Source organism: Oryctolagus cuniculus, chromosome 20 (genome assembly GCF_051225735.1).
Source record: "Oryctolagus cuniculus isolate XC-2025 breed Fujian yellow rabbit chromosome 20, ASM5122573v1, whole genome shotgun sequence".
NCBI lineage: Eukaryota > Metazoa > Chordata > Mammalia > Lagomorpha > Leporidae > Oryctolagus > Oryctolagus cuniculus.
This window is the reverse complement of record NC_142886.1, coordinates 40,201,735-40,222,222: the sequence shown is the minus strand read 5'-3', so window position 1 is coordinate 40,222,222 and position 20,488 is coordinate 40,201,735. Positions and strand designations below refer to the sequence as shown.

The 20,488-nt window shown below is 45.1% G+C and overlaps 1 protein-coding gene across 6 annotated transcripts in view; it reads right to left on the bottom strand.

Annotated features, from left to right (window-relative positions):
• The window catches only part of TDP1 (tyrosyl-DNA phosphodiesterase 1), a 93,421-nt gene that overhangs the window by 37,753 nt on the left and 35,180 nt on the right, over positions 1-20,488 (bottom strand). For all 6 annotated transcript variants that reach the window (XM_002719604.6, XM_070065523.2, XM_008271930.4 and 3 more), the window contains 4 exons: positions 17,520-17,705; positions 16,631-16,679; positions 14,462-14,528; positions 12,742-12,849 (listed from right to left, as the gene is read on the bottom strand). In XM_002719604.6, the coding sequence (XP_002719650.2) occupies positions 12,742-12,849; positions 14,462-14,528; positions 16,631-16,679; positions 17,520-17,705 (410 nt within the window). The remainder of the gene's footprint in view (positions 1-12,741; positions 12,850-14,461; positions 14,529-16,630; positions 16,680-17,519; positions 17,706-20,488) is intronic.

The following is a 20,488-nucleotide window of genomic DNA, read 5'->3' as shown; positions in this document are numbered from 1 at the left end:
TAATATACAATCCAGCCATCCTACTCCTCAGAATTTACCCAATGGAAATTACATTGGCAAATAAAAGCTACTTGCACCTAAATGTTTACTGCAGCTCAATTAACAATAGCTAAGACATAGAATCAACCTAAATGCCCAACAACAGAAGACTGAATTAAGAAATTATGGGATATGTACTTTATGGAATACTACACACCGGTTTAAAAAAAAAAAGAAATCTGGTCATTTGCAACAAAATGGAGGAATTTGGAAAACATCATGCTGAGTGAAATAAGCCAGTCCCTAAGGGACAAATATCATATGTTCTCCCTGATCTGTGACTACTAAGTGAGCACCTAAAAGGAAACCTGTAGAAGTCAAACTGACACTATGAGAAGCAATGACTTGATCAGCCCTTGCCTTGACTGTTGGGAAACAGCTTACTACTTTATTCTTTTTAGTATTTTCTTTTTCTACTTAATACCCACTGGTTGAACTCTTAACACATAATTATTCTTAGGTGTTTAAATCCATTTGAAAATTGATCCCTGTTAAAAATAAAAGTGGGAATAAGAGAGGGAGGAGATAAACAGTTCAGCACACATTCCCTCAGACTTACCCCTAAGGGTCAAGCTAAAAACTTGACATGGGACTCCAAATCCTATTAAGTTGGCAGGTACCAATACCACATTACTAGTTAAAGTGATCAGTTTAAGTTCATAACTGATCACAAAGATAGGATTAAGTGTCCAAGGGATCACTTAAATAAGACCAATGTCTGCTAATAATAATTGATAGAATTAACAAGGAGTGAATGACCCAACATGGCAAGTGGTACACACAGCAGACTCAAAGAATGACAAATGTCCTAAACAGTACTCTGGCCTCAGAATCAGCCTTTAAGGCATTCAGATCTGGCTAAAAAGCACATGAGAGTTTCGAAGGCATGGAAAGCCAAGACACTTATAAAAAATGACCTACATGAAAGATCTCTGTGAGTGAGATCCCAATGGAAAGAAGGGGACATCAAAGAAGGAAGCACCTTTCTCTGAAGGGAGGAGAGAACTTCCACTTTGATTTTGTGCTTGTCTAAATAATGTCAGAGTTTGTGACCTCAGGAGGCTTCCATAGCCTTGGCAGTTCATGACAAGAGCCTCGGGTGACCATTGACGTCATAAATAAGAATGTCAATTGTTAATCAACAACAGGAGTCACTGTGCATTTGTTCCCCATGTAGGACCTCTGTTCTTAATGTGTTGTACTATGCGAATTAACGGTAACACTCATCTTGAAATAGTACTCTCTACTATATTTTGTGTGTCTGTGTGGGTGCAAACTGTTGAAATCTTTACTTAGTATATAATAAGTTGATCTTCTGTATATAAAGATAATTGAAAATGAATTTTAATGAAGAATGGGATGGGAGAGGGAGTTGGAAATGGGACAGTTTGTGGGTTGGAGGGTGGGTATGGGGAGAAGAATTGCTATAATCCAAAAGTTGTACTTTTGACATTTATATTTATTAAATAAAAGCTTTCTATAAAAAAAGGATAGTTTTGTTTAACTGTGAAAAATAAACTTCAATTTTGAAAACAGTAAGCTGGTATTTCAAGCCAAGGTTGGAGAATACGATGGTTAAATCAAACTGAGTAACAAACGCCCACGAAGGCTGTGGAAGGCAGAATTGGAAGTCGGCCCCTAGGACTGCTACCCCCAGTACACATGCCCTGCACAATCCCCAGAGCGTGAGCAAGAATGGTGAATCTCACTTATATAACCAGCCACAAGAAGTTCATCAAAAGGGACATAACCCGGGGTGGGCCTGGATCCTTCCTAACAAGACAGACTCTCCTGCTGGACGGAAACAGACGCGAGAGCCACCGGCACATTGGAGCTGAGACACTACCCGGGGACAGACAGGAAGAAAGCAGGAACCGCAGTCCTGCAGCCACAGGCAACTCCACTGTGCCAGCCACCAGTGAACCTGAGTGAGGACCCCGAGCAGGTGAGCCAGCTAACCTGTGCCCACTTTTGGTCCACAGAAACCAGAAGATGGTAAACCTGTGGCAGTAAAAGTTCCTTAGTTTGCAGCAATTTATGAACTAAGAAAAAGTGAAACAAGGCCAAAATAAAAGGGTGTCTATTACAAAACAACATGTATTTGCTAAATGTGTCCCATCAACTTACTCTTAAGGTAATTTTGAAAACATGAGCAAAGTCAATATTTTCATGATTTCAAAAGGTGACCATCTTGGCGCCAGCGCTGTGGTGTAGTGGGCTAAGCTCCCACCTGTGGCACTGGCATCCCATATGGGCACCAGTTCATGTCCCAGCTGCTTCATTTCCAACCCAGCTCTCTGCTATAGCTTGGGAAAGCAGTGGAAGATGGCTCGAGTGCTTGGGCCCCTGCACCCGTGTGGGAGACTCAGAAGCTCCTGGCTCCTGGTTTTGGATCAGCTCAGCTCCAGCCATTTTGGGAGTGAACCAGTGGATGGAAGACCTCTCTCTCTCTCTGTCTGTAACTCTACCTCTCAAATAAATCTGAAACAAAAACAAAAAAGGTTACCACCTTGAAGGGCCGTAATTCTTTAGATACACAGATCTGGATTATTAAAATAAAAAGTCTTGTTAATTCGAAATTCATAGGCTGATTGGGGCTGTCACTGTGGCGCAGTAGGTTAATCCTTCGCCTGTGGCACTGGTATCCCTTATGGGCACCAGTTCTAGTCTCGGCTGCTCCTCTTCCAATCCAGCTCTCTGCTGTGGCCTGGGAAAGCAGTAGAAGATGGACCAAGTGCTTGGCCCCTGCATCCACATGGCAGACCAGGAAGAAGCACCTGGCTCCTGGTTTCAGCTCCAGCCGCTGCAGCCATTTGGGGAGTGAACCAACAGAAGAAAGACCTTTCTCTGTCTCTCCCTCTCACTGTCTGTAACTCTACTTCTCAAATAAATAAATAAACCAAAACTCATAGTCTGATCATCCATTTTGTTTATTACCCTTATAATTTTTTCTGGGGAATTGGCTTGAATATTTTTGCACTTAATAGCCAAAGCACAAAAACTAATATGAACTGTTAATACTCAAAGTAGAAACAAGTCCAAAAGGTTAAATTTATGTAACTTTTGATGTATTTACTTCCTTTTGGCTGACTGGGTCTTCAAACAGCATTTCTGCCATTTCACTGATGCAGTACTCAATCTGCCTGGCAGCATCATTTCATTTGGTCTAGAACACATGGGGCTTTCCATAACCCTGCCTCCCTCACCCACGTGGGTCAATACAGGAAACGAAAGGACAGCGGCACTCACACATCAGTTATTCACAAAGTTGTGCAGTTATTTGCAAGAATGATGATAATATCCCCAGAGACAGACATCTAAGGAATGTTTAGAAACGTAAGACTTTTGGGGGCTGGTGTTGTGGTGTAGTGGGTAAAACTGTTGCCTGCGATGCTCGCATTTCATATGGGGCTCGGTGTGTGTCCTTGCTGCTCCACTTCCAATCCAGCTCCCTGCTAATGGTCTGGGAAAGCAGCGGAAGATGGCCCAAGTGCTTGGGCCCCAGCACCCACGTGGAAGACCCAAAGGAAGCTCTTGGCTCCTGGCTCTGGCCTTGTCCAGTCCCAGCCTTGTAGCCATTTGGGGAATGAATCAGCAGATAGAAGATCTCTGTCTCTCCCTTTCTCACTGTAATACTGACTTTCAAATAAATAAGTCTTAAAAAAAATAGTACTTTTTTTTCTATTTACTTTTACTAAGCTGGTGTTTAGTACATGATGGCCAGGTTATCAAATATCTATAATGTACAGGACAATCTTGCACGACAATTACCTTGATCAAAACACCAATGTTGAGAAACATACTGAATATAAGCTAAAGTCTACCATATGAAAACCATGTCTTATTATCGACAGTCTCATGGGATAAGTATTTATTTTAAAAAGATTTATTTATTTATTTGAAAGGCAGAATTACAGAGGCAGAGGGAGAGTGAGAGAGAGAGAGAGAGAATTTTCCATCCGCTAGTTCACTCTCCAAATGGCAGCAATGGTTGGAGCTGGGCCAGTTGGAAGCCAGGTGCTTGGAGCTTCCTCCAGGTCTCCCATATGGGTGCAAGGGCCTGAGGACGTGGGCCATCTTCCACTGCCCTCCCAGGCCATAACAGAGAGTGGGATCAAAAGTGGAGCAGCCAGGACTTGAACCGGTGCCTGTATGGGACGCTAGCGCTGCAGGTGTGTCCTCACCTGCTACGCCACAGCACAGGACGTGGAAAAAGCATTTAAAAAAAACACCAGGAATGGGCATTTGGTATAATACTTGTAATGGCCACACTCCATATCGAAGTCCCGGCTCTACTTTCACTTCAGCTTCCTGTTAGTGTGTACGCTGGGAGGCAGCAAGTGATGGCTCAAATACTTTTCCCACATGGGAAACCTGGATTGAATTCTAAGTTTCCGGCTTTGGCCTGGCCTAGTCCTGGTAATTGCCAGCATTTGGGGAATGGAGCAGCGAATGGAAGATCTGTTTCTCTTTCAAATAAAATGAAAATATATAAAAAGAACCTTATTATTCCAATCAATTCAGATTATAAAATTCATGGATATAGAATTGTCTTCCATAAACTCAGTTTGATTCCTGGCTGCTTCACTTCTGATCCAGCTCCCTGATAATAGCCTGGGAAGGCACGGAGGGCGGCTGAAGTATTTGGGCTTCTGTACCCATGTTGGAGATCCAGAAGAAGCTTCTGGCTCCTGGCTTCAGCCTGGCCCAGCCCCAGCTGTTGTGGCCATCTGGGGAGTGAGCCACATTGTCTCTGTCTCTTCTTGTCTCTCCATAACTCTGCCTTTCAAATAAATAAAATAAATCCTTAAACAAAACAAAAATAATATTAAAGCCTCAGGAAATCCAGAAGACATAAGTCAATGGCCACTGAGGCCCTAAAGCAGGTTTAGAAAGAGGCAAAGTCTTGCCGCAGGTACTGCTCTGAACTCGCAGACCCACGGACTGCAGCAGCACAGTGCTGTTCTGGGAACAACACGCCCGCTCCTGCCCCAGTGGCCCGGCATGCTTTCCCTCAGTCCACACAGCCCCCTCCTTGGAGTCTTTCAGGTCTCTGCTGAAGTCACTGCACCGCGAGGCTCTCCGGGGCTCCCATGGAACGAGTGGCCGGCTGCCCACCCTGGGCCCTTGCTGCCACGCAGCACAGTGCCCGCAGCTGTGCATGCTGGAGCCCTGTCCATGTTCCCTGGCACGTGTGTCCCTCTTCCGTGCTTCAGTGCCTCCATCTGGAGAAGGGATTAACTGACACCCTGTGGGACTGCTTTGAGGAGCACAGGAGTTAGCAAACCTACATAACATACGTACATACATACATATATATATAACATACGTACAGTGTGCTCAGAGCATGTGCTGCGAACTGACAGGGAGAATAATATGCTAGCTCTGATTATTAAAAACAACAACCTGAATCAACTTCAAAATGAAATTTTCACTTAACTTACTGCATCTGATCGCAAAATTTGATCTTAACTCACTGGATGGCAAAGTAGACCAAAGAGGACTGAAGGCTGCCTATAGTCTTTGCTTCTGAAACATCTGTTTTATCATGGTGAGCTAGGGACATTAAACTGACAACGTACACACTGCATTATCTTTCTGAATTCCAAATACTGAACTACATCTAGTCCCAAGGATACAGAAAAAAGAATTATGTACCAAAATTATCATTCTGTTTTGCTTTTCTCTATGGCATTTATTACCATTTGACATTATCTAAATAAAATAAACCTATTCTTTTGTGTGTGTAACTCCCAACACCAGAACATAAAGTTAAGGATTATGCTTTATTACTGTATTCCCAGCATGTGGAAAAGGTCTTGGTATATGGTACATACTCAATAGACATGTGTTGAATTAATGATTAAACACAATGTCTAAAACAGGATGTATAAAATTTTTCTCGGCTAGACTCTGGAAGATTACTTCATAGTGACCAGTTGCTCTTCAACCTGGGAGGGCTGACTTGTACCCAACTCCTCTGTTTGGCAATGACTGAACACTTGGCAAACATGAAAAGTCTACCTGTTACATATCTGATATCTCTCCTGTATGTTACTCAGAGCCCAGGCATCAACCTGCTATATCGTCCCCTGGAAAAGTTGTAAAGGCTCATGATGTCAATATTCAGTGCAAAGGAAAACACCCAATATGCTCTACAGACACCAAATTTTTGAGTGCATTTCCAACAAGCAATTCCCCTTAAAAGTCCCCATCACAACAAGTCAATCTGCTCCCACATTTGCCATCCTCTGGCCAAAACTAGATCCATTCCCTAACTTCTACACTGCATTGATGTCAGTGATCAACCCATGTCTCCCTACCAGTCATACCCAAACTCAAGAATTATCCTTGAGGCCTCCTTCATATTTAAGTACACACAAAGTCTAGGCAGTGCTCTCACCGCTACCGTGTCAATCTGGCCTTCTTTGGCTTCGTTAACAAATTTGTATGGAGCGCCTCTGACAAGACTGGAACCCTGCCAGGCACTGGGGGCTGCTGAACAAGACAGACACGAGCTTGGCCTTATGGAGATAATGACACAAGCAACCACACTGAAGGGGAAAGTCCAGGGCACTATAGAAGCCATCAGGCCAAGGACTTTCAGAGGAAAAGGATGTTTAAGCTGAGAACTAAAAGACTGAAAGTTAAGGCCTACTCAGGGGGCTGCTACCTATGCAGCAGTCAGAGAAACACAACTGTGATTAGGTAAGCGTACAATGAGCTGTGTGGTAAATCTCTCACCCACGTGTACACTCCATGGGAGCAGAAACCTCACCTCTGTTATCACTCTATTCCTGCAGCACCACGCTGCGTACTGGGTGCAGCTGCCTCAGCCTGCAGCCTTATTCCTCTTGAGGTTGTGTGGCAATGACTGAATGGGGAATGCAGGCAAGCACTGCCACTGTCTGCCACACGGCAGCTGCCTCAGGAAGGTCGACTCTCTTTCTCTCTCGGAGCAGAAATGACAATTTTCTCCTTGGTGCTGGCAAGGGCCTGGCAGTATGATTGAGATCCTCTGTGTGATACAGAGACCGAGAACAAGGGCCTGGTCCAAGGGTCTGAGGACAGACCCTGATGAGTTCCTGTGGTGACACTGTGAGCTTCCAGGTTGGGATCTACTGGGAAAAATTAATACCATACACTTATTAGAGATGCTGTTTCAAGTGCTTGCAATGGAATATGTACAATGAGTATCAACACTCAGGAATCATAACTAATATCAAAATTAGGCTTCCATAGTAGGGAAGCGAAGTGTCATTTATTGAGCATCTTCTACCGTTTGTGTTAAAGTGCTCTGTATAACTTATCTCAAACCTTACAACAAAACTTAAGTGTTAGGCCGGTGCCGCAGCTCACTTGGCTAATCCTCCACCTGTGGCGCTGGCACCCCGGGTTCTAGTCCTGGTTGGGGCACCGGATTCTGTTCCGGCTGCTCCTCTTCCAGTCCAGCTCTCTGCTGTGGCCCGGGAGGATGGCCTAAGTGCTTGGGCCCTGTACCTGCATGGGAGACCAGGAGGATGCATCTGGCCCCTGGCTTTGGATTGGTGTAGCACACTGGCCGTAGCAGCCATTTGAGGGGTGAACCAACGGAAGGAAGACCTTTCTCTCTCTCTCTCTCTCACTGTCTAACTCTGCCTGTCCAAAAACAAAACAAAACTAAACAAAACCCTTAAGTGTTAACTCACATGCTACTTTTATATATACAGATATCCAGACACGGGTCTGCATAACTGCAAATCCATGCTCTTCCCACCATTTCAACTGCCTTCTCTTGAGAGAGGATCTTTTGGGGTTCACTCTCACTACAGCCGGTGTCTCCCAGCTCTTTCCTGTGACCAGTCATCTCTCCATGCTGCCCTACCTGGACTGCACCTGTGTGTTCTTATTCCTCCCAGAGACCCCCCTCTCCATCCTTCAGCCTGAGCTGTCTTCAAAGATAACACTTAGTCAAGATACAGTATGTCCTGAGCTTCCCAGGGCATTCCTAGAGGCCCTGAGTATATCAGGGTCTGTGGCCCATTTAATTCTTGATTCACAGCATCTCACATACAAACACTCTTCAAAAAGTTTGTGGAAAATGGGATTAAAAGATGAATTCAGGGGCCAGTGTTGTGGCATAGCAGGTAAGGCTGTCACTTGCGATGCTGGCATCCTATATGGATGCACATTCGTATTCCAGCCACTCCATTTGCGATTCAGCTCCCTGCTAATGGCCTAGAAAAAGCAGAAGATGGTCCAAGTGTTTGGATCCCTGCACCCATGTGGGAGATTTGGAAGAAGCTCCTGGTTTTGGCCTGGCTCAGCCTTGGCTGTTGCAGCCTTCTGGTGAGTGAACCAGTAAGTGGAAGTGGAAGTTCTCTCTCTCTCTCTGTCCCTCTTTTGCTGTAACTGTGACTTTCATATAAATAAACCTTAAAAAAAGATTTTGGTACAAACATTTTGGAATCCTTGCATAATTTTTTTAATGTGCACTTCCCAAGAATTTTGTGAAGACCCCTTGTAGAACTGTATCCAGGCCTCAGGAGATGTCGAATGAAGAAATGCCGACAGTTTTTTTGTCATGCTTGTGCCCTGTCTGCCCCGCATAGAGAAGTATCAGCACTAACAGGGAAGAGACCGGTAGTGGAAGCTGTGTGACGGACTGTAGGAGTAACCGGGGCCTTAGTCTTAGAAAAGCTGTCCCCGAGGCGTTTGAGCCCGTGTTTTCTTTTATCCAGCTACACAGAATCACTCAGCTCAGCCCTGACAACCCCATGTGCTTTCCCACCACCTTGGCCTTGTCCCCACCACTTCCTCTCATCAATCCCCCTTCCAATCCCTCTGTTTAACCTCTGGCGTACTTTTCTAAGGCCAACTTGAAACATCACTCTCCTCCTTAGCTTCAGCTGATCTTCCACTGACTCATCTTCTTCAAGAACAGTGCTCCCACCACAGTCCTCACACAGGCAAACAACTAGCGGACGGTGCCCACATGGCGGGGCTTATGCCCCACCCTGTGCCCAGGGCCAAGCACAGGCTGTCCCTGAACTGAACTAGAAAAACTCTGCTTTTAGAAAATGATTACTCACAGAGCTGCTTTAATCTCAACCCCCTTAGTGGCTTTGAAACATGATCACTAGCACTCATGCAATTGCTGTGAAGTACATCTACCTTTTTTATTCCACTTTGAGGGGAAACAAACCCTAAAGAGACCTTAAATTCAACTTCTCCAATAAAGTAAAAAGACACTCCAGAATGCAACATTAAGTCTACCAAATCTTCAAGCTGCTGGCCTGCCCTACAGATTCTTTTTTTTTTTTTTTTGACAGGCAGAGTGGACAGTGAGAGAGAGAGACAAAGAGAAAGGTCTTCCTTTGCCGTTGGTTCACCCTCCAATGGCCACCGTGGCTGGCGCGCTGCGGCTGGCGCACTGCGCTGACCCGATGGCAGGAGCCAGGTGCTTCTCCTGGTCTCCCATGGGGTGCAGGGCCCAAGCACTTGGGCCATCCTCCACTGCACTCCCTGGCCACAGCAGAGAGCTGGCCTGGAAGAGGGGGAACCGGGACAGAATCCGGCGCCCGGACCGGGACTAGAACCCGGGGTGCCGGCGCCGCAAGGCGGAGGATTAGCCTAGTGAGCCGTGGCGCCGGCCTCCTTCTCTTTCTACTGTAACATACTTAGACATACACAGATCCACCTATATAGCCAGACACCCAACTGGCTGTTTCTCTGGAGAACAAGGAACAACACACAAGTGTCAAAGGAATCACCCCTGCTTTCTTTGGACCCTAAATTTCCATTCTCATCTTTGAAGCCAGCCCTTTCAAACAGCCTCTCTTCTTTGTCTCCGGTCCCCAGCACTAGGCTCTCCATCTCTAGCAAACCCAAAGAGCAGTGAGATTCACACACAGAAGACTCAGACACCACGCACATTTTGGAGAAATCGTCCACCTGACAGCAGGAGAAAAAAATCCCACTTCTATCACTCTGTGGGGACAAAACTCGCACTTTATGGTTGTATGTTTACTTTGCCTCTGTGGGTTCTAGTTTTCCCAGCAGGAAAAAATGAGGAGGCCACAAAAAACCACTTGTTTATCAGATAATTATATTTCTCTGTATTTCTTCTCCTGCCTTTTGAGGAAAATCAGGTAGCAAAGATAACAGGTAAGAGAATTCTAACCAAAGCCGACAGTGCAGTATTTAAATTCAATGCGATTTTTATGCAAAGGGGCATGATGCTGGTAAGAGACCTGACTAGCATAAAAAAAGATATAATGGGTTAAATCTTACAACTCAACTTTTGCTACACCTGATTGAGGAAAATGATCACCACTTTAAGGTACTTAGAACAACAAAACAACTGTCTTTTAGTAAAGCACTCCTTACGCTGGATGAGAATCTACTTTCAGAAAATGTTTCCAATGACAGCATTTTAGACTAGGAAGCAGGTGGGTAATTTCCTCTATTTATCATCAGAGTATACGGTTAGTGAGGGCAATACACAGACCAATGTACGGCAGAACTGGTATTAAAAGCCAAGTTTTTAAAATTTGCAACTTAGGCCGGCGCCGCGGCTCACTAGGCTAATCCTCCGCCTTGCGGCACCGGCACACCGGGTTCTAGTCCTGGTCGGGGCGCCGGATTCTGTCCCAATTGCCCCTCTTCCAGGCCAGCTCTCTGCTGTGGCCAGGGAGTGCAGTGGAGGATGGCCCAAGTGTTTGGGCCCTGCACCCCATGGGAGACCAGGATAAGTACCTGGCTCCTGCCATCGGATCAGCGTGGTGCGCCGGCCGCGGTGGCCATTGGAGGGTGAACCAACAGCAAAAGGAAGACCTTTCTCTCTGTCTCTCTCTCACTGTCCACTCTGCCTGTCAAAAAAAATAAAAAATAAAAAAAGTCCCTCACTTTTTTTTTTTTTTGACAGGGAGAGTGGACAGAGAGAGAGACAGAGAAAGGTCTTCCTTTTGCCGTTGGTTCACCCTCCAATGGCCGCTGTGGCCGGTGCACTGCGGCTGGTGCACCGCGCTGATCCGAAGGCAGGAGCCAGGTGCTTCTCCTGGTCTCCCATGGGGTGCAGGGCCCAAGCACTTGGGCCATCCTCCACTGCACTCCCTGGCCACAGCAGAGAGCTGGCCTGGAAGAGGGGCAACCGGGACAGAATCCAGCGCCCTGACCGGGACTAGAACCTGGTGTGCCGGCGCCGCAGGCAGAGGATTAGCCTAGTGAGCCGCGGTGACGGCCTCACATTCTTGTTGGTTAACTTTGTAGAAAGCTGGAGAGCATTCAGACTAAATTCTCAGCACTTGAATTTAGGAATATTTGTAACAACTTGGCTTTATCAAGCTTAAGGGGTGGGGGGATTAGTAACAGCCTCACATTCACCAACCCACGCAGGCCCAGACCTCCTTGCCCAAAGAGCGGCCAGACACAGTGCACACCTCGGCTGCCCGGCATGCCACGCCATGCCATGCCTTTCCGACTCAGGTGAGGACTTTTCTGCCCAGGGGCTATTGTTCCTGTCTGTCCATCCAGGAGCCCTACCTCTGCAGAAGCAGTGCCCAGCAAAGAAAAAGAGCACCGATTCCCTGAGCAGCCTCCATAGTCGGAGAAGGAGAGGCTGAACAGTGTGATCACAGCTATCAAGCCTTGCACGGAGGGCCTGAGTCATTCCAGCCACTGAGTTGTATCCTCTCATGTAACTCTCACAGTAGCCCCACAGAGGCAGCCATCATGTCCCCCTATTTCTAGACTGCTTAGGAAACAGAGTCAGTTATCAGCTGCCTGCAGTCCCACAGCTGGTCAGTGACAGGACGGCATTGGAATCCCTGTGCTCAGGACCCTAAAGGGTGTTTTTCCATTAACTGTGCTGCCTCCCAGACCTTCAGGAGGTCCCTCTGCATCCAACTCACACCACCTGTCCCTATCCTCAGCCGGGGTCAAAACTAGCTGCCACTTGCCACAAACTAGGATTGAAGCTGGTTTTTGTTTCTAAGTGGCTCTTTTGTTTAAAAGTTTGTTCATGGGCACTGTCTCATTCTTAAAGAAATAATTCTACTCTGTCATGGTTTAATTAGTCACTACTGACATCACTTATGTTACTGAATCAGAAAGAGCTGAGTTCAGACTAGCGTCAGGAACCACAGCTCTATTTTCAAAAGGCATAGCAATTTATCTTCCTTTCATAAAGGCAGATGTAAAAATGCCAATGGGTAGGGATTTCTTATTATAGAGTGATGTCTAAAATTAGATTATGGTGATAGCTTCATAATTCCCTGACACTACAAACTCATTAAATTGTAAATTTCAAATGGGTCAATTTTACTGTATGTGAATTATATCTTAATAAATGCTTTAAAAAAGAACACAGAAGAGATTTGATTGCTTGTTTAAACAGAAAGTAATTAGGGCAAAACTATTCATTTTAACATTTCATTTCTTCCATTAGTTTACTCTCATTGAAGTATCAAATAACAGATGCAAGAGCAAACTTTATGCAAACCTTACAAACACATAAAGCTTACCAATAAACTCAGGTGATGACCTCACACTCTATAAAGCGATTAGCCATGGGCCTCTTAAATACAGCTCACACACACACACTAGAAACAAATGACAATCAGTGCACAAACCACTTCTGGGCAACCCATTCAACATTCAGAGCAAGAATTAGAAACACATTTAAAAAACCCCTGCCATCAGGAATATGAGGACCACATATACCTTGTGACAAGGAACCAAGCAATTTTGCTGAAGTCTGGAGAGGGCCTCATGTAGGTCTTAATATGTGGCATGGCGTTGCTGCGGCCAGATGTCTCGGCTGACCATTTGCTAGTGACAGGGCAGACACAAACCACTGGTTAGAAGATAGCACAAATCAGTCACGATCCTAATATGAGGAAACTGCGTGACCTGAAAGCTGCCGAGCACACGGTTCCGTGCCCTGTATTTTAGTGAGCTCCGTTCAGATAATGGATACATGCAGACGTATTTTAGAGTGCAGGCATGTAGAAAAAGAAAATTTGCCACTAGCCACAAACAAACCACGACACCCTCGTGGCACACAGCCTTCCTCTTTTTCTCCATGAATGTGTGCTTTAACTGACTGTGAGCTCCTTAAAGGCAAGACTTGTGCTCTCTCAGTGCACTGCTGAGCAGAAAACTCAAAGTCTCAGCAAAACAAAATGCAAAATAGGCAAATACAACAGTGTATCAAGATTAAATGTTGAAGCCGGCGCTGCGGCTCACTAGGCTAATCCTCCGCCTAGCGGCGCCGGCACACCGGGTTCTAGTCCCGGTCGGGGCGCCGGATTCTGTCCCGGTTCCCCCTCTTCCAGGCCAGCTCTCTGCTGTGGCCAGGGAGTGCAGTGGAGGATGGCCCAGGTGCTTGGGCCCTGCACCCCATGGGAGACCAGGAAAAGCACGTGGCTCCTGGCTCTTGCCATCGGATCAGCGCGGTGCACCGGCTGCAGCGCGCCGGCTGCGGCGGCCATTGGAGGGTGAACCAACGGCAAAGGAAGACCTTTCTCTCTGTCTGTCTCTCTCACTGTTCACTCTGCCAGTCAAAAAAAAAAAAAGATTAAATGTTGAAAGGCAGGCAGATAATTCAGAAATGCTTCCAATGCTGCTACGGCCGCATCTGAGCTTTGTTTCCAATGCCGTGGGACTAAGGTCCATGGGAGTGATGGCCTGTGGCAGTGATTCTTCTATAGGCCACATGAGGTGGCCCCTCGCCATCACAATGCTCTGTGAGAGCAGAGCCATGACCAGTTCCAGCGGACTGAGTAACACAGCACGAGGAAGCGTTCTCAGGGAGCAGCAGAGAGGTGTGCAGGGCAACACGCTGGTTACAGCGGAAAGCTCCTGCCAGGAGCCCTGCTTCAATGTCCGGCTAAGCAGGGCAATGAACACCTGTGCCGCCAGCATGAGACTGGGACTGGCCTGGCGCGACTGCTGTGGCTGGGGAGGGAGGACGCAGGGCGCTCCTCGCGCGCATCCGTGTATCAGCCACTCGCTCAGCTTTCAGGACACTGTGCACCGTCCAGTGTCCTGGGCCTCTGCCCTCGGTGAGCCTGCAGCCACCGATCGGACGATGGTGCAGACACAGTGACCACATTTTATGTTTTGGAAAAATGAACTAAAACACTGTTTCTGTAAATTATAAACCACCCAGCACGATCTTTTATTTATCTTTTTCTCTGAATGCCAATATTTAAATAGAAACTTCACAGAGATAAATTTTACCCTGTGGTATTAAAAACCTATTCCAAGAACATTTTAAAACCTTGTTTTAAATTATTTCTACCACTAGCATATGTAGATGAAAGAATATAGCTATATTACATAAGGTTCTTTAAAAAAAATGAAAAAAACCACCAGACCGACATAAATAACATTCATATTCCTAAAGAAGCAACAGCAGTATTCTAAACCAATTACTTACTGAAAATAGGAATGCAGCCAATTCTGTTTTTCAGCTGTCTGGATGCTATAGGGAAGAGAGCCCCCAGCTTTTAAAAGAAAAACAAAAAAAATGATAAAAATTAGGAAATATAACTTAAAACTCCCTAAGAAGAAAATCTGTAATAAACATCATGTTGGAAGGTAAACAAAACACCACTGCCATTATTTTATCTTATGGAATAGTTCTTTGAATGAAAATGTCTATATTTGCATTTGGTATGTACTGTTAAAGGGGTTTCCTTTCTCAGGAGTGATAAATATTTAAATAGATGTTTACTATCAAAAAAATACAAGGGTATTTCTAAATCACGTGATGGTGGTAACTTAACAGCTGTAGCAGCAAAGACTGGAGCTGCTGGAAGAGCACTGGTAGGACTGTGGCCCACAATACTCCCGAGGCAGATCACAGACGTGAGTGGGGAGCCTCTCTTTGCCTAGGACCACAACCCTGTGGGGCAGTGCAGGGTGCTACCTCAGTTCTGTCTACTTTACCTGCACACACTGCTGCTTCCAAACAGACTTTGTACTAGCTGAACAGATTCTTACAGAATGCGAGGAGTGGAAACTGAGTTAAAATGTTGAGTAAGTAGCTCAGTTTTTTACAAAGGAATTTTAAAAGCCTCATTCGTACAAAGGGAATCAAGACAGTTCCAGTGGAAACGTACTTAGAAGCCAATTTCTGTTCCTCTCTGAGAGGAAGAGAACTCCCACTGCAGATGCATCAGTGATTTCCCAGACACGCTCTGGAACCTCTCCACAGTGAGCTACACCCAGAGGGGGCTGTCAGCAACTCCAGTGTATCCAATCAGGTGCCTATCTCCTACCACAAATGACTATAAACATTCTCAGCTTTAGAACTAGTCATAAAATAGCTTTATTGAAAAATACAAAACTCTTTCCATTAAAAGCACACTTAGAATGGATCCAGCTATTAGAGGTAAAGAACGAAGACAAAAGAAAAACTATCACCACGTCCCAGAGTCTCAGTGAGATAATTTCATATTTGCCATTAAAAGCAACAAATGGGCCCTATATTCCAAACACTACTGATATGTTTCTGGCAGGGCACACTGAGTTCGATAAGCAGTAAGTGAATGTGATAGTCTAATTCAGGGCATTCTGCTTTTAGCCACCAGTGAACGTCAGCCCAACACTGCTCTCTCCAAAGGCACACACCATTTGGGCTTTTAGTTAATACATCCTGATTGCACTATCCAGGGTGTTGCTGAATTCCAGATAGAAGTTTAGTGCCTAGTAATGGCACAAAGGAAATGGAGATCAGATCTCACAGTTGTCTGGCAAAATAATCCTAGGCATCTGCAGATGATGACCTTGACATAATGGACATATGAACAGATTATACCAAAGGAAATACCATGCATAAATTCTGGAACTTGAGAAATGTTCATGGAAAAATGGAATTAAAAGGTCAATTTAGGGGCTGGCACTGTGGCACAGCAGGTTAAGCCACTGTCTGTGACACCAGCATCCCCTATGAGCACAGGTTTAAGTCCCAGCTGCTTTACTTCCAGTCCAGTTCCCTGCTAATGTACCTGGGAAAGCAGTGGAAGATGCCCCAAGTATGTGGACCCTGCCACCCATGAGGGAGACTTGGATGGAGTTTCAGACTCCTAGCTTCAACCTGGCTGTTGTGGTCACTTGGGGAGTAAACCAGTGAATAGAAAATATCTGTCTTTCTAACTCTGTCTTTCAAATAAATGAATAAATCTTTTCTTAAAAAGGTGAAGTTAATTTTGCACTTCATCTCTGTATCAGGAATTTAAATGTGAAAGAACCGTCTAGTTTCTCAGACACAGGCAGGGAGGATGCGAGGAGAGGTAAGAGGAAGGTTAAGTTCGAAACGCTCTGAAGATACTGAATAGTGGGAGAACGAATGTTATTTGGACATCTGGTCTGGGCACCAACTTGCTGGTTACCTTATTAGTGAAAACGAGAAGAGCACTGGTGTACGGCGTGAGCAGCTGTGAAGACTACACAATACCCCCATACTGCCCACCTGTGGAACACAGCAGAGCTCCTATCACCAGGGAACCTTCTGTACATTTCTAATCAATACTGCTAAAAATTTTGCCAGGGCATCTATGGAACATACACAAAAAGCACAAATGAGGGCTTCCCTGACAATTACCAGGATATCCTTCTAAGCTGGTCCGCACATTTTCCACAGAAGGATAGATCTAAAAATAAAAAGAGAAAAAAATTGGAATGTATCATGTTGAAGGAATGATGACCAGCTTTTAGGAAAAATCACTGGGGTGGGCATTTGGCCTAGCGGTTAGGTCACAGTTAAGATGCGTATGTCCCTGTGGAATGCTCTGGCTACTGCCTCTAGCTTCCTGATACCCAGCTCTGGCTACTGATTCCAGCTTCTTGCTAATGAGCACCCTGGGAGGCAGCTCCAGCAGTTGGGTTGCTGCCACCTACATGGGAGATACGGATGAACCCCGGGATCCTGAGTCTGGCCCTGACCATCACAGGCAACAGGGGACTCAGTCAATGGATGAGACCTCTGTCTGTCTCTTGAATAAACAATAAAAAAAATACTTAGTTTAGAAACTTGGAAAATAAGCCTTAGGTTTTTAAATGTTCCCATCTTACTGAAGAAACTGAACTTCTAGTAGTAATTAAACTACAGGAAGCACAAATGTATTATATTTTGGTTAGAATTTTTTCTTCTTCTGAAAGGTCAAGTTATCACTGAATTAAATGCAAAATTAATTATTAATTCCCAGGTCTTTAAATAAACAGTTAACAATACTTGTAACTCTATCGGCCATGTTATGCCAAGTATGGTTTTTCCTTGGTAAATCACAGGCTGGTTTGTGGCTGGCACAGGGTTCCTGCACACACCCCCAGCTCTCAGCACGGATACCGTTGGACGCAAGGGGTGATGCCGGCACACCACTCTTCCTGTCCCCACACTGCAGCATAGCACCTCTCTCTACGACAAGCAGCACTGAGTCTCAGTTCTTCTCCCGGAATAAAAATGAATTAACCTGAGGACGAGGGGAACTCACCAAATGCAGAGGAACGGTGCTTTTCCCTGCCGTCCTGCTTGCCTGCCCCAGGGTCAGCAAACTCTCTTTAAACTCCGAGCAGAGCCACTTTGACTCATCAGCCCCCAAGGAGCCAATGCTAGAAAACTGGCCCACGATGGGCCAGGACTCGGCCTGGGGGACGGACGAGGTGTGTTCTTTCAGAAGCTATGAAAGAAGAAAGGTGAATGCTACAATCACTCAAATCATCTAACAGAAATGCTACTGTACCTAAAAACACAGACTTCAGCTCTTGGAATGCCTCATTAACAAGGAAATGCGGAAAATATTAGTGAACAATTTCACACCCATATATCCATTTTTCTTCTTTGGGAGGTATTTTTGAAACACAGTGTAGGTAGACAGTTTACCTTTCCAAAATTCCTTGGTTTGTACTAAAAGCAAAAATGGATAAATTTTCTAAAAGATCCATTTTAGTAGAAATGTCAGATAAACAACTGAGCTGGGGTATGAAATTAGGTTTCTATCTGGAAATCATAACAGCTTAACACACTTAGCCAATTCCCAAACGATGAAACCTCTGCATCTTTTGTCTCCTATTATTTGAAAGAAGCTTGATATCCCCAGTTTAACATTTGGGCTCCGAGTACCTGTGACGACTTAAAAACAAAGGAATAGAATTATATTTGCATCTACACCACCTAAGGCACTGGAGAAGACTGATCTGCATATGTTGCTCGGGTATTTATGCAAAGCTGCAGGAATGATTCACAAAACATTTGAAACTGTATCTACTTAAACATGTCTCAGCTTACCCAGAGGCCAGACAGGAAGAAGAGTAAGTGACTGCTGCAGCCCCCCGGGAGCTCATATTCTGATGGATGTTTTGTTATTCACACACATTTACCAGAGCCCAGTGCTCCACCTCCACCCTGGGTGCAGCACAGTGCAGGAAGCAGAACTGAACTGACAATTCTTAAGACCTGGTTTCTACTGAACCTGAACCATGCTTCCAGACAAGTCCCTGTGCTGTGATGTATGCGTCTGGGAAAGCAGGCTCTGGAGCATCTACCTGTCTTCCTTAAGCAGATAGCTGGGATGCATCATCAGCTACTGGGTATGAAACATGTTTCTGAAAACTCTTAAGAACCATCAGTAGACAAATAACCACTCATGCTTACAGAACACTTACCATGTGCTTACTTCCACTGTTTTACATTCACTGTTTTTTTTTTTTTTTTGACAGGTAGAGTTATAGACAGAGAGACAGAGAGAAAGGTCTTCCTTCCGTTGGTTCACTCCCCAAATGGCCGTTACGGCCGGAACTGCACCAATCCAAAGCCAGGAGCCAGGTGCTTCCTCCTGGTCTCCTGTGTGGGTGCAGGGGCCCAAGTACTTGGGCCATCCTCCGCTGCCTTCCTGGGCCACAGCAGGGAGCTAGACTGGAAGAAGAGCAGCCAGGACTAGAACCAGCGTCCATGTGGGATGCCGGCGCCACAGGCAGAGGATTAACCAAGTAAGCCACAGTGCCGGCCCCTACATTCACTGTTTAATTTAATCTTTACACAATCCTGGAGAGAAGTATCATTATTCTATCCATTTAAATGTTTTATTTATCTATTTTCTTTATATTTGAAAGGCAGAGACATAGGAAGTGATTGCTTCAGATGCCTGCAACAGCCAGGGCTGGGTCAGCATGAAGTCAGGAGCCTAGAACTCCATCTGGGTCTGCCACGTGGGTGGCAGAACTCCAAGTCCTTGGCAATGACCTGCTGCCTCTCAGGGTGCATAGCAGGAAGCCAAATCACAAGTGGAGGAACTAGGACCTGAACCAGGCAATCCAATATGGGACATGGGTATCCTAACTATCTACTTCATATGCCCATTTTTGTAGATGGCAAGAGAGGCGGTCAAGGAACAAGTCAAGGCCACATGGTTCATAGACAATGGGGCAGGGTCTGAGTCCAGGAGTTGGAATCTACTTCCAAAGTGGTGCAAGACAGCCAGGGTGTTCTCCTCCTTCCCATCTAGGTCAAGGTACAAAGACGTTGCCTTCGGGATATTGTTTGATTTAAGCAGCATTGTCTTTTCAAAGAGCAAATTAAAATGAAAAACTTTTATTAACCAAGGGAGTCTTACACTACATATATAATTTGCAGAATAAAAGGCAAGGTTTTGTCTTTAAGATTTATTTATTTATTTATTTACTTGAAAGGCGGAGAGATAGGGAAAAACAGGAAGAGAAAAAGAGAGAGAAGTATCTTCCATCCACTGGGTTCACTCCCCAAATGTCTACAACAGCCAGGGCTGGGCCATACTGAAGCCAGGGGCCCCAGCTGGGTCTCCCACAAAGCTGGCAGGGACCCAAGTACCCACTGCTTTCCCAGGAGCATTAGCAGGAGTGGAGCAGCCGGGATTAGAACGAGCACTCCGATATCCGATCAGAAAGGCTCGTGTCATAAGCAGCAGCTTAACTCATTGTGCTACATTCTGGTCCCTACATAAGGTTTTTAAGAAAGTCATGTTAGAGAATTTGTTAAGGTTGGTAAACTATCTACAGAGGCGAAGGAAAGTTTAATCTTGAACTTGCTTGTTGTGCTCTCTTGTTAAACATCTTTCTGTGTTTATTTTCATACCAGCAGCATTTAATAAACAAAACACATTACAGCTCATTTGTTGCCTGTACTTAACACTATTTTCTGTTCTATGCTCAACTTGTAAGTCTAAGACTCTTTGACATGCCAAACAATCTAAAGCTATGATGGAAGGACCTCAAATAGTCATGAAGTCATGAATTCTTTTGGTGCTAAAAATTTTGAAATTCAGTTTTTCAAAATAATGTATTTTCCATGAACTTTTTGAAGACCCTACATATGCATGGATTTCAAAATTTTTGGCACCAAAATAAATTTATCTTTTATTCCAGTTTTCATAGGCTTTTTGAAGTATCCTCATATTTGTATGAATGCGAAGTCTCTAATAATCTTTAT